Source organism: Vicia villosa, linkage group LG2, assembly GCF_029867415.1.
Source record: "Vicia villosa cultivar HV-30 ecotype Madison, WI linkage group LG2, Vvil1.0, whole genome shotgun sequence".
Lineage (NCBI taxonomy): Eukaryota > Viridiplantae > Streptophyta > Magnoliopsida > Fabales > Fabaceae > Vicia > Vicia villosa.
Window position 1 is genome coordinate 101,096,669 of NC_081181.1, and position 14,634 is coordinate 101,111,302.

General features: G+C 31.7%; 1 protein-coding gene across 2 annotated transcripts; it reads left to right on the forward strand.

Annotated features, from left to right (window-relative positions):
* Nucleotides 1–7,678: 7,678 nt before the first annotated feature.
* LOC131651702 (uncharacterized) lies at nt 7,679–12,127 on the forward strand. Of its 2 annotated transcripts, none has more exons than XM_058921382.1 (5): nt 7,679–7,920; nt 8,100–8,152; nt 8,615–8,844; nt 8,959–9,697; nt 9,853–12,127. In XM_058921382.1, exons 3-5 carry the CDS (start codon nt 8,617–8,619, stop codon nt 11,886–11,888), a joined length of 3,003 nt encoding a protein of 1,000 aa, XP_058777365.1. In that variant the 5' UTR covers nt 7,679–7,920; nt 8,100–8,152; nt 8,615–8,616; the 3' UTR covers nt 11,889–12,127. The 2 variants fall into 2 exon arrangements, with proteins under 2 accessions (XP_058777365.1, XP_058777364.1); XM_058921381.1 differs by having other exon boundaries at nt 7,680–7,920; nt 8,031–8,152.
* The last annotated feature ends 2,507 nt before the right edge of the window (nt 12,128–14,634 follow it).

Genomic DNA, 14,634 nt, shown 5'->3' on the forward strand with positions numbered 1-14,634 from the left:
AAATTCAAGATGATGGAAATGGTAAGGTTACTAAAGTCAGAAGTTATAATAACAAGGAGATTAAGAATGCAAAGTTCTCTGAGTTCTGTACTTTAGAAGGAATTAGTCACAAGTTCTCTTCACAATGAAATGGAATAATTAAGCAAAATAATTTTAGGCTGAAGCCATGAATACTGCTTGCTACATCCGTAACAAGGTAACTTTAAGAGGAGGAACTTCAATCACTCCTTATGAGTTATGGAAAGGTAATAAGCCTACAGTCAGACATTTTCATGTCTTTGGAAATAAATATTATATTCTGACTGCCAAAGAGTCAATAAAAGATGAAGGAATATTTCTGGGGTTATGCTACACAAAATAGAGCTTATAGAGTCTTCTACTCCAAACATAAATTTGTAGGGGAGTTTCTAAGTGTAGTCCTTGATGACTCAGTCTCTGAAGACTAGACAGATGTTACAAATAATGTTGGAACATCTCATGTGCATACTAATGAAGAAGTGGGAGATAAAATTTGTGATCTCACAACCATAGAATCAGTACATTCACAACTCAGCAAGTGTATCTTTACTGAAGAATAGCCAGAACAATCCAAAATCCTGACTCTAATACATCCCAATAAAGGGGACATCACTGATTTTAACGAGCAAGTATCTAATATTGATGGATATTTTCCTTAAGAAGTAGTCTATTTTTTTGGATCAAGAAGAAGCAAGCATGTGCTTCCTGGTTAATTACTGCAACTGAACTTAGGGAACCAAGAGGAGATTTCTCTAAAATGATAAAACAAATGTTGAATAATAACAACCATAATGTCTTGACATTACACTATGTTGATCTGAATATTATCAAATATCTAATTCAACATGGTTGGAACAAGAATCTTGGTATCCAATTAATCAAGAATTTTGTTGAAGGAAAGATTGTTACTCTGGAACATATTGACAACAAGGAACATCTTACTGTAGTGTTTAAAACAAATCAAAACATAAGAAGTAGAGTTGGAACTTACACTATTCAAGAGTTATAACAATTACATACATGGAACTTGCACTATGAGGCTGATGAAGCCTACTAAAATTTATATGGACAAGGGATGGAACATAAGGACTCTGCAAGACAGCCACAAGGAATGCATAAGGCTTTTTGACAGGGGCAGAAGATGGAAAACCATCTAAAGGAGATCTGCTTGTGTGTTTCTGACTGCTTGTGTATTTCCAACTGTTTGTGTGCTTCTAACTATTTGTGTGTGTTGCTTGCTTGCAATATTTTTGTGCTTCCATTTGTTTTATATTTACTCTATTTTTTCAATTTTTGGATAAAAAGGGGAAGTAAAGTGTTAGTTTTAGTGTGTTTGATTTCCCTGATGTTACAACACAGGTTACAACATGCTGGTTGGCATACATGTTGATTGTGTTATTGCTAAGAAGAGTAGTTCTGTGGTTGTCTACTGCAACTATTTAGGGGGAGTATGATAGTATGTCATGCTGCTTGATTGTGGTGCTCTTGCCTGAATACAGTAGATTGAAGAATATGTGCAAGATGTTCTCACATCCTGATGAATGTGAGTCTGTTTAAATAATCTTATGTTGCATATGCCTCTGATGTGTAAACTTGAGTAGTTCATGTTTGTTCTAGTATCCCTTTATAAGGGAGTACTAGTTCTGTATGACAGGGGGAGTAATGGACCTGTCTATTTGTACAAGCTCCAAAGAGCTTATGTGTAATTGATGTGTATCTCTAATATATCTTTTCAGTTTGTGTTTAAATTTGCATGCTATAATGTAAATGCGTTTTATCCCTAGGACTTAACTTTGCTTTGGTTGTTTAAGCCAAAATTTGCCAAAGGAGATTGTCACTTACATGGTTTTTGTATTGGCATAATTTTGCTAAAACATAGTTCTTAGCTGATGTTGAAAAAGATGTTGTAACATCCTGTTCGGTTGTCATAACAGGTTCTGATTCTGATTCTGACTTCTATATCCTGTTGAGCAGTATTAATGCCTTTTGATTAACTCTGAACCATTCATGCATGATCTTAGGAAATGAGTATTTACTCTTCTTTACATGAAAGAGTTCCTAATGAGCAATACTGAGAAAGTCAATGGTAGACATAGTTTGTTTGTTGAAAACATCCCATACTGAAAAATAATTAACTTTCTGCAAACAAGATTCCTTGCTTCCTGATGATTCCTTTTGCATGACATGCATAATCTTGAATTTTGATCAAGACACTTGAGCTTGATAGCCAGATCTTTTAAGCTTGAGAATAAATCAATAATGATTCCATCTTCATATTCCAGATTTGATTCCAGGACTTGAATTCTTTTTCCAATGAAGATAAAGCTTAAACTAGAGATCATTTCTTTCTTTTGAGATTATAACAGCCAACGAGTTTTCCTCTAACTGGATCTCTCTCTCTTCACAGTTAAGTGTTCGATTCAAAAATCAATAACATAACCAAGCTCTGATACCAATTGAAGGTAGAGAAAAACACAACAAAGGGGGTTTGAATTGGGTTTTCAAAACTTTTCCCTTTAGATACGCTGTTTATATAAATTAAACAATAATGAATGCGATGAATATAAAAATGACACATTCATGTTATCCAAGTTCCCCTTAGAAAAGGTTAGTCCTAAACACCCGCCAAGGTGATTTTGCCTTAGAACAGGACTTAATCCACTAATCACCAAAATGATTACAATTGCACGGGCCAACTACTGGTGACTAACAACCAAAACATTGATCAACTGTTAGTGATCTCTTAAGAATTTTGAACCAACTAGTCCCCTAAGAGATATAACGATCAATGACTCCATAAGAATTCTGACCCAACTGGTTCCTTGAAAGAGATTTCACCAAAATGACAAATTGTTAAAGTCTTCTTGAGTATACAGACTAAGACTTGTAACTCAAGGAACAAATAACTTACAGTTGCTTAATATTTGTGTTTACATGATTGCTTCTTATAAGCTGATAACACAAACTAAACGTTTAAGTACAAGAGAAATTAACACAAAAGTGGTAAGCAAGATATGAGCAACAGCTCCTTGCTTTTATATGATTACAAAGATGTATTTGATAAGTATTTGGGTAACATCTTGTAGTAATCTTCTTTTTCTTCTTTTTCTTCATTCTTTTTCCTTTTTTCTGTTTGGCTTCAGCTTTCAACTTTGCTGGAATATTTTGACTTGAGCAGCATAAGTAGATTGAGCATCATTGACAACCTTGGCATTCGCTATTTCAGTGTTCGCAACCTTTATTCTGAGATCTTGATCTTCTTTCATAGTCCTCAGAAAAAAGTCGTTGTGAGGATAGAAGACTCTTTTCCAAAAGCCAACAGTTACTTTCCAACGGATAGTATCAGTGTAGATGTTGGATAGTACAACACGTTACTTCCTTAGCCTGTAGCTTGCAGCTTTATCATGATAGCGTGGAAGACAACTTCTGAATTATACAATTTTGTTTTTGTAATATTGGATTTGTTGAGCATACCTTTGTACTGAAATCTTCTAGAGAAGGTTTCTTGATCTTATCTTCAAATGATGTACTTCTGATCTGAAGTAGTGAGCTTGGAAGAGATCAACTTCTTTATCTTCGTTTTTCTGATGAGTAGTTCAGAAACTATTTTATTATGATAACATGAAAACATCAAAGCCATTAAAAATAAAAAATTGTCTTTCAAAAATGATAGGAACAACTTTTCTGTAATACAACGCAGAATAACTAGAAAGATATAAAAAAACATATCAGTATTTAATTGAAGTGGAGTAAATTCAAAAGAGGTAGATAGATTTAAAAATTAAAAAATATTTTCTACAATCTTTTTATAAAAATAAATAGAAGGATAATTAAAAAACATATCATATTTAAATGAAGTGGAGTAAATCCAAAAGAGGGAGATGGATTTAAAAACAAAATAAGTGAAGGTTGAATGACATTAATATATTTGTTTGTTTGGTGGATGCCATCAATGGGTTTAATTCATTTGACAACTCAATAAATTTAATAGTGACATCTTTGCCAAAATTAAATCTAATATTCGTTACATAAATTTTGATGAAATCAGCAACCTCAGTCACATGTAAATAATTGCAAAATTGAATAATTCATATAGGAGTACTCCCTCTGTAATGATATATAAACATAAATTTAATATATATTTCACATAAAACAATTGGTTATTATTAATATTAATATTGGTTTATCAATTTTTTAATACAAATATAAACTATAAAACAATTTACCTTTTTTTTTTTCAAATCTTCATATCCGATCATACGATCGATTAAGGGTCCTAATTCAACACGACCAATCTCACCGTTAAACTCCGATAGTACACTTGAAAATGGATCCAATTGAATTCACAAAAGCTGCCACGTGTAAGAGAGGATCACAATCTGCATGATGCCTCTGCAACGAGGTAAATCAAAGTACTCACCCAATTCCACTCCGACAAAGGATCAATCAAGATCCTTCCACCAATCAAAACCTCTTAACTCTACCCCACACAAACAAAAACAAAAAATATCCTCATTGTTTGTAAATATCTACAACCTTCAAGGGCAATTTTATTGAACAACCTCACACTTTGATGGACCCCACTTATGTTAGCCAATTAAAATACACTACTTCCTTAAAATATGATTTTTTTTCCACACCATTTACCTCAATTGCCTCGAAGTCATATGGAAAAACTGACATTATTTTATTGGTCTTAATCGAACCTTAACAACTAGGTTAGAGAAAAAGATATGATTTGTCAATTTGTTGTGCCTATTGTTGTTTGTTGGAGTCACTTACACACATTCACTAAACATTATTTTATACTTCCTCCTTCTATAATTTAGAATCTTTCGACTTTTAATTTATTAGTTTTTTAATTGTATATTTGAATGAATATTATTTATGTTATTTTAAAATAATTAAATGGTTTGAGATTTATTAATATTATTTATGTTCTATTTTAAAATTATTAAATAGTTATATTATGAAAAATATAAATATCATAATAATTCATCCTTACTAAATTGATTTGTAAAATGAACAATGTTATTATATATAAAAATCGCTTAAACACTATTTCTAATCAATGTAAAATTTGATTTCTTGTATACATCTTCTCACATTTAATATTATTGAATTTGATGTGTGGTTATAAACAAGAGTAATGCTATTCATACACCTAATTGTTACACCAAAATTTACATCCAACTCTACTTTACAGTAGTCACTAAATTTGGTTAATGCAGTGTAAAAATTTGGTTAATGCAGTAATGAAGTTGGTTAATGCAACATCCAGGTATTAATAATAATTTTTAGCAGTCACCAAACTTGGTTAATGCAGTGTAAAAACTTGGTTAATTCAGTAATAAAGTTGGTTAATGCAACATCCAGATATTAAAAATAATTTTTAGCAGTCATCAAACTTGATTAATGCAGTGCAAAAACTTGGTTAATGCAGTAATGAAGTTGGTTAATGCACGTCCGGGTATTAAAAATAAACGTTCGTACATGAATAGTATCCGTCCGTAAATGAATAGTATTCGTCAGTACACAAACAATGACGTCCGTACATAAACAGTATCGTCCGTACATACGATATAGATGTAAGATTTGGTGTAAGAACTGTATAAACAATGGGTGACTCAACTTACTTATACGTGGAATTTGATTTTTTTTATTGCCTTTTGTAACTAGCACTATTGAATATGATTCAAATTGATAAACTCGTGATGCCATAATATACAAAATTGATTTATAAAATTAAAAAAAAATGTCACTTTATATAATTTTTTTATAAATCAATTATTTTATTTATTTAATTTAATTACTACGTATCAATTTAGATTTCCACCCTATCTTATATTTAAGTCATTTTTAATTTAACATTTTTTATTACATTTATGATAAATCTAGATATATTCAATAAGAAAACATAAATGTATATATACAATAGTATACAATAATAATATTTCATTAAAACATATTATTATTATATTTTGTTAAATATGAGCAACTAAAATCATTATTATAGAATAGATAGAGTAACAAACGCACCATTTGACCCAAACATTTATTTTACTTCTACATAACCGTCCACATTGATGCAAATAGAAAATATTTTTGGATATTAAAAAAAAAACAAATTATTTTTGAAAATTTGATGTTGACTATGAATTAATTGAGTGGCAAAATAAAAGTATTATTTTAGTGGTGCTTGAAGGCTTTAAAGAAAGATATAGAGTTTTTTTTATTTATTTATTCAAATTATGGTGGTCTAACCATTTTTTTTTTTGAGTTAGTGGGAATTTTGTTCCTTCTTATGTTTTTAATATATATTTTTCCATCTTAATTTATTAAATTTTTTTTTAAGATTTATTTAAATAAATAACTTATTTACAACTTATCCGACAAGTGATTATTTAAATAAATATTTATAAAAAATTTGCATAAATTTTTTTTTATTTTAAAATTAGATTATTTTTATACATATTATATTATAAAGAGAAAAAGAAATATGTACTGAAATACTAACATAATATGGATGAATGATAAATTCTATCAAATGATAGTCTAAAATTATTTTACACTCATAATGCACATTGTTTTTAATCTCTATTATACATTGCTTTTATAATTTTTTTGAAGAATTTATAAAATAAACTAAAAAAATTAATGAAAATATCATAAATTAATATGATATGCTTTTTGAAATAGTGTTTTTGTTTTGAAATGTTTTCAAATAATTTAATATTGAGATGATGTGATTTTTGTTGGTTTTTATCCATTTTAATTTATTATATTTTGCCGTATTTGTAATTTAATTATATAAAAGTTTAAAATTGTTAGTCAAAATAGAGAATTAAATTCGCACAAAGACTAATAGTATAATTAAATAAAAAATAATCAAGTAAGATGTTAAATAAGGTTGAAAAAGAAAATAAGTCATTTTTTTAAAAAGGAAAAGAAAACAGTTACTTATATAAATTTAATTATAATATATTTTTTAATAAAATAATCCATAAATAATTATGTAAAGTTTTTTTTAGCTTTAAGTATGTTTGAAATCCAATTCATCTAAAAAATTTTATAATATAAAAAGTCTATCTTTTTATGAATAATTTCACATATTTTATTGAATTTATTGACACTACCAACCACTTGCATATATGATTAATGTGAGAATGATTCAATGAATAAATATCTTATTTGTTTTAAAATTAATATTATTTTAAGAATTAAAAAAAGACTTTAAAATGTCATTTTATATTTTTAATATTTTTTTGATTATATTATAAAATTAATATTATATATATTATTCTTAAAATATTATATTATATATTATATTTTACATTATTTATGATGAAACACATTACATAAATAGTCAAATAAAATTAATTTAGTAAAGATTGAATATTTTCATAAATAAAGACTTTTCTTAATTTATGAATTCAAACTTTAAAAACGTTACCTTTGTTTTCTTTTATTGATAATAATTATGATCTTATCAAAAAAATATTTGAAAAATTTGAAATGATGAGTGAAAAGCAAAGAAGGTGGAGAGAATCTAGATATATTTGTTTTTGTTTAGTGATATAAAAATAAAAATTGTGTGTATATATATAAATGGTAAAGAAAAGAAGAGAGAGAAGTGATAGAAAAGCAGAGAATAAAAAGAGACCGGATGTTGACAAATTTCATGTCACTGTTCTTATAAGCTCCTTTGTGTTATTACTAACATTTCTTATCTCGGATCTCTCTCTCTTTCTCTCTCTAAAATTTTCTCTCTGTGTTTTTTTTTGTTGAGAGAGAGAGAGATATAGATATAGATATAGAGAGAGAAACAAGTGTGGCTGGCCCAGTAGATCGAAAATCTTCTATTTTTCTTGAACCTGATGACGATCTAAAGCTTCTTCAATGGTCTTCCAACAACACCCACTTTGTTTATTTCTCTAATTATTTTTATTTTTATAATGGAATTTATTTTTGTTTTTTAGTGTTATTAGTTACCTTTTTTTGGTTTTAAATAGTGGGAATCTAAAAGCCCCTGAATTCCTTTTTGCTTCTCATGGTGTTGTTGCTGTTGTCTTCAATGGTAGAATCCATGTGAGATATTCTTTTCAACCAAGTGTTATCAAGATGTGGCCATGAGGTAAATTTTCTTATTAATTACTCTCTCAAAATTATTATTATTATTTTTTTTAAATTATTTTTATTATTAATTCTGGTGTTTAATTTAATTTTAGTATTTACAATTATTCTTAACATTTGTGTTTGTGTTTGTTTATACATACAATTGTTGTACTAGATCTGTTTGATTATATTCTGTCGTATCATTGGTTTCTTTGTTTGTGTTCTTTAATGTTTGTTTCACTAAGAATTCAGTTCCCTAATATTGCGGCTGAATTTATGGTGTGCTTGTTTTGAGACTGTTCAACTTTTCCAGAGTTTTTTTTTCTTCATTTCATTGATATTGATATGTGTACCATTGAAATGCAATAACTCTTCATAAAAATTTTTGAAAATCGCAAACTTTGTTTTCTGGGAAAGTGATTTAGCAGATATGTTTAGAACTGACATGAATTGATAAGTCATTTTTATGGTTGTTTATCAGAAATGGGAACCAAGGTTCAGAATCTGCCGGGATATTACTCGATGATGAGAGATCTTAATGAGGAATCCAGTAGCTGTGGTTGGCCGTTATTTTACAGAGATAAAACACCGATAAACGGGAAGTGTTGTGATGGTTATCTTCCAAGTGTCGCCACCGATGCATGTAATGTGCATGATAAGGATGTTGTCAAGCGGATGATGCTTGAACACGAGGCGGTATTTAAGAATCAGGTATGTTGGTTGTGGTTTCTAGCTTTCATTTTATCTTTTGTTGTAGAGAAAACACTTATGTAATAAGTGCTTATGTTAAAAGCATCTATTTAAGAGCTATTTATTGTCAAGCAGGTTTGTGAACTCCACCGCTTATACAGAATACAAAGAGATTTGATGAGTGATTTCGATAGGAAGGAGTTACACAGAAATCAGATACCTGCCGAGGCTTCGTTTTCGCAAGTAACAACTGAGGATGGAAGAAAATGGCATGTTTCTGGCTTTCCTGCGGGAAATTCGGCTTATGCTAAAGCATCTGTTTCAGGTGCTCATTCTCCTTTAGGTTCTATTCAAGGAACAAGCAACCGAGCTTGTCCGTTTCCATCCCCGGATGTTGGTGTGATCGAGTCCACCAGACCGTCGAAGGTGAGAAGAAAAATGTTTGACCTTTCACTCCCTGCTGATGAAAATGTCGATTCTGATGAAAGTGATGAAAAGCTCAGTGACGAAAAGACAAGTGCTTCAAGGTTTTTTCTTGCGGATAAAAGTTGTAAAATTGGAAAGGGGGAGGATGGTGGGAAGGCCTGTTGCCGGGACACTTCAACATCTAAGAAGTCTTCGATGAGAAGAAATGGTTTAGCTGACTTAAACGAACCAGCTCAGGTGGATGAAACATATGATTCTCCTTATGTTCGTGTTCCAAGTAATTCAGTTTCCGCAAATGAATGCTTGGATCTCACTGCCAGTGCCAAACAAAAGATGCAGTTTTTTGGTTCGTCTCGGGAACATTTACTAAACTCAAGCAGTGGAACTGACATTTGGGCTCGAAACGATGGGAATGAAAAAAGGGGAATTTCATCGGTAGCTGAGGCAGGTTAGGCTTCTTATCGAGTTGCTTCAATTTTTTCTTGAAAATAAGCTGTTTTTAACTTTCACATACTCAATTTCATCACTGACTGTTGGATATGTTTTTAACTTCGACATCTGATTACATTTTTGTCACGAAAATAACGTTTCTTATGTCGACAGGGCATGCGAAAAGTAACCTACAGCCAGTGTTAAATGTCTTCAAACCGGAGAAATCACTTTTATCTTCGCAAACAATGCAGCATACATACAGCAAAGCTCGTGAGCCTGCATCCGATTATTTTGACGGTCGAAGCAAGGCTGATACGTGGAGGGAAAAGACTGTTAGTGAAAGAAATCACGAATTCTTTGTTGATAAACATCCCGAGTCTGTTTTACCTTTATATAGGCCTGGTTATAATACTCCATTCGCTCCTTCCTATGATTTATCGAAATCTTGGTCTCATTCTGCTGCGTCTTGGGGAAAGGCGAGTTGCAGCCTAAACCAGAAGTTGATGTCGGTTAAGACGCCTTCATGTCCAAATGCATCTGGTTCCGTCAATAGGAATTTGGAAGAGTTTTGGCCTCTAAATACAAATTCTACAAATTCCAATCCTAATCCAAGTATTCCATCTGGTGCACCATTACTGAACAGATTTCACCTCGGGTCTTCATCCGTATCCAAGGAACCATCGATGAATGTGTCCTCCATTAGTTATGACTATCCGAATCATAATAATGACAAGAATTCTGGAAAAGGCATTGACTTAAATGCGATTCTTTCAAATGGGATAATGGAAGGGGACGCGTTGTCATGGCTTAGAGCAAAGACCGCTCGTACGAATGAAGCAAAAAACACTGATAGGAGCTCCATTACTGCAGGAGAGACGAGTTTTCTTCAGACTGCTTCGTTGTCCGTGAAAGGTGAAGCTGGAAAGGTTACACATGGTGTAACTTCAGTTTCGTGCTCTAATACTCTTGATCAAAGGAGGATTGAATTAAGTGAAAGCTCTAGTAATAAGAAAATTCTCGGTGTTCCAATATTTGATATGCCTCGTAGTTCTCTGAAGAAGGAGTTGTCGTCAATTACTTCTCCCTCGGTGCCAATTCCTACAATGTCTGATGCAAAAGCAACGGAAAGCAAGCACAAAATCCGGATGCTTGATATCAACCTTCCTTGTGATGCTAATGATCTCGAGTTTGACAAAGAAGGATTCACCGAAACTGTCGTTAGTAAGACAAGATCTCCTACAGCGGAAGCAGACTCTAGAAATCAAATTGATCTGAACTTTAGTATGACCGAGGATGAAGAATCACACACAAATCTTCCGAGTGGCAACACAGATATGAAGGCAACGATAGATTTGGAAGCCCTCGCTGTTCCCGAGTCAGAGGAGGATCTCGTTCCAGAAGAAAACAAACTTGAAACTTCTCTAGCATCACCGCAAGTTCCACAAGACAGTATTGAACAGCCACAGGAAGAGCTTATGAGAAATGCGGCAGAAGCAATTGTTGTTCTTTCATCACTTTCTTGTGCCCAGGTGGATCCTGTGATCAACAATCCATCGGTGGATCCTGAGATCAACAATCCATCGGAAAATCCATCGGTGGATCCATTGGGTTGGTTTGCGGATGTTGTTTCCTTGTGTGAAGGTAAAGTCAAGAGCAAGTGCGATAATTCGAGAGAAAAGGATGACGAAGAATTGGATTATTTCGAGTACATGACATTGAAACTTGAGGAGACCAAAGAAGAAGACTACATGCCAAAGCCTCTCGTTCCGGAAAACTTCAAAGTGGAAGAAACAACAAGTACTTTACCAACCCGGACGCGTAGAGGACCAGCAAGGAGAGGGAGGCAGAAGAAAGACTTTCAAAGAGACATCCTTCCAGGCCTTGTATCTTTATCAAGGAATGAAGTAACAGAAGATATTCAGACATTTGGAGGGATTATGAAATCAACTGGTCATTCATGGCAATCGGGAAGCTCGTCTAGGAAGAGAGGGAGGCCAAGGCGGCAACCGCAGGTTACCCCTTCTCCCTCTCCCTCACCGCCGCCTGTGACCACCAACGAAACCAGCACCCCACTGATGCAGGAGCTCAATAACATCGAAGTAGCGTTGGAAGAAAGAAGCCTAACAGGTTGGGGCAAGACAACTCGAAGGCCTCGCAGACAAAGGTGTCCGCCCGCTGGTAATCATCCATTGATTCCAATAGCATAATCATATCATAAGAGGCTTAAAATTTTTAAATGAGGATTCATAGAAGCAAGCATTGTTAGTTCCGTATTTGATTGAGCACGCAATGTTCTCAAGCATGGCGCGATTTCTCTTGTAAATTTCTTCGACATGAATTCGGATATAAGCTTGATTGTTGTCAGTCTTTGGATAATACCAACTCTTGAATAATGTTGCATGATTTTTTCTGATTATATATTTTATAGAACCATTGAGATATGTTATATACCAGTGCTTTCTATTTGGTGCTATCACACTTTGTTGGGTTTTTAGTAATTATTTTCTAGTTACATTTTGCACTAGATTTTTTCCTTTGAAATGGATTTCAACATTAAGTTCATATTTATTTTTTCCATTATATTGCACTCTCTAAATTATTCAAATGTGGAAGTTTGTTGTAATGCAATGCAATGAACTTGGCCCCCTTTGTGTTAGTATGAGAAAAGTGCTTCCTGTAGTGTGTGATTCAAGAATAGTTTGTGACCTTTGTTTGATAGTGGTGGTTGGAAACACTCAAGAGGTACTATACTAAAATAGGGGAAAATCTTCTATTCTTATAGGGAAAAAAGAATAGGGTTTTACTAAAATCTTTGTATTTTATGTTATAATATGCAATGTGATTATTAATCTCCCGAGTTGTACATTGTTGAGGAGTCTAGAAAAGACGGAGCGATCTCGATTCTTAAAGATTGCAAAAGGTCTTGACACCACGACATTTTCACTAAAAAAATCTCAAAGCATTTGGTATATGGGTCTCCTCTCTTATAAATTCAACATTTTATGAGATTTAACCACTCTCACTTGAATACAACAATCTCTCCTACAAGTGTGAGTTTCCACCTCTTAGACTCTGATGTCATTTGTCAAGGAACTACAAGGGTGGAAGCGACAACGAAGCCAATGTTTCTTTTCAGCGTTCTAGCTATTCATAGACGATATTAGATTTAATCATTTATACTTGAACTCAACATTCTCTCCTTCAAGTTTAAATTTTCACTTCCTATAACAGGATCAAATGGAAGATCTCGCTCATGTTCTCCTACCAAGCCGAACCAAAATAATGGTTAGGTCCTAAGAGAGGTGAGTTCTATACCAATAAATATAATCTTGTAAGTAGGATTGTTCAAAAAAAATGTCGAACCCAAGGACCTAACTAAAGTTAAAATAACTGAACTGTTATGTTTGGTTTGTGAACCGAACCATATTGCATAAACAGTTTTAGAATCGAACCAAATGGCAAATAAACCAAATCAAAAATGAAAATGAAAAATAATAAAAAACAAATTTAAAATTCTTTATTAAAAAATTCAAAAAAAAAGATATAATAGTTCGGTTCTTTAACAAATAGTTTCGTCTAAAAAAAAAATTTACTAACAATTTTATACGGTTTAAAATTTCAAATCAGTCTATTAAACCAATAATTCTGATTTGATTCAGTTATAAATAAATTAAAACAGATTAATTTGAGTGATCTTTTATTACAATTTGATTTGGTTAAAATTTCTAACTACGAATTGTACGATGATATTGCCCTGTTTATAAGCCAGAAGTTTATCCGTAAAAAATTTTAGTACATTATATTTCATTTTAGAAGAAATAATAAAACTCATTATTCTATAAAAGCAAAAATTATTCACTATTAGAAATTTATGTCAGTGTACAAATAATTATGGACTAATGATTATTTTAGTCTGAGCAATCTAAACTAAAAAACAGGTTGAATCGTTGCGTTAGTAAACAAAAACATAAGAGTAACAAATACTCCTATAAAAAGTACGAGTATATCAGTTGTGCAAGTAATGTTATCCGTACAAAGAATCAACAAACCAAAGATAATTGAAGTGGTGCTTTTTGGAAGACGGAAAATCTTCTGTTTTCTTCTTTTACTTTATTTTTCTCTCTTTAATTCAGAAAATAGAATGAAAAGGATATGGTCTTGATTGATTCATTTTCTGACCTGCTGCATATCAGATTTGTTCACATGGTCAATACATAGAAGGAAAAAAGTAAAGATGACAGACAAGATTCCAAAATTTATTATTTGCAGAATTTGCACATGTTGCTCCATTGTTCTTATTTTTATTTTACTTGCATATATATAAAAAAAAAATTCAAAAATTTAAATCGGCGTATTTTTATCTAACATTCATGCACAATTATCATTCAAAAATTTAAATCCGCGTCTTTTTATCTAATATTCATGCACAACTATAAACTAAAACAGATTTAAACAAAATAGACATATTCATTAGCGTTAACCATGACACTATTATTATATTCTATTGATTGTTTATTTTATTTCTATGACTGATTAAGTGGTGTCATTTTATATGAGATTTATTGATGTCACAACAAATGCATTAGAAAGTTGATGGTGACATGTTTTTGTCTTCTTGGGCTGTTATTAAGTTAATCTTTATTTTTATATCATAAAACGGTCCAATTAGTTTATAAAAATATTATTATTACGAGAAAAAGGAACTTGTTATGTTGTACCTTTTGGGGAAAAAAAGGTTAATGTTATTTTAATTGTTTATAGAAGAAGGGAAAAGTATTTATTTTTTAGGTTAAAAAAATGGAAGTTTTGGAAAAAAGATGCTCCAAAGGGAAGTGAAATGACAGTAACTCTTAACTACTTTATTACCATTAGATGACAATTGCCACTAACATAAGTACTTTAGAGATTGACACTTGTTTTCTTCTTCTTTATTTGTAGATGAAATTGTCACAT

Excerpts from the sequence above, each read along its gene's own strand:
- LOC131651702 (XM_058921382.1), top strand. The coding sequence starts at position 8,617 with ATGGGAACCAAGGTTCAGAATCTGCCGGGATATTACTCGATGATGAGA. Across the intron at positions 8,845-8,958 it reads AGGCGGTATTTAAGAATCAG|GTTTGTGAACTCCACCGCTT; the intron begins GTATGTTGGTTG and ends ATTGTCAAGCAG. Across the intron at positions 9,698-9,852 it reads TTCATCGGTAGCTGAGGCAG|GGCATGCGAAAAGTAACCTA; the intron begins GTTAGGCTTCTT and ends TTATGTCGACAG.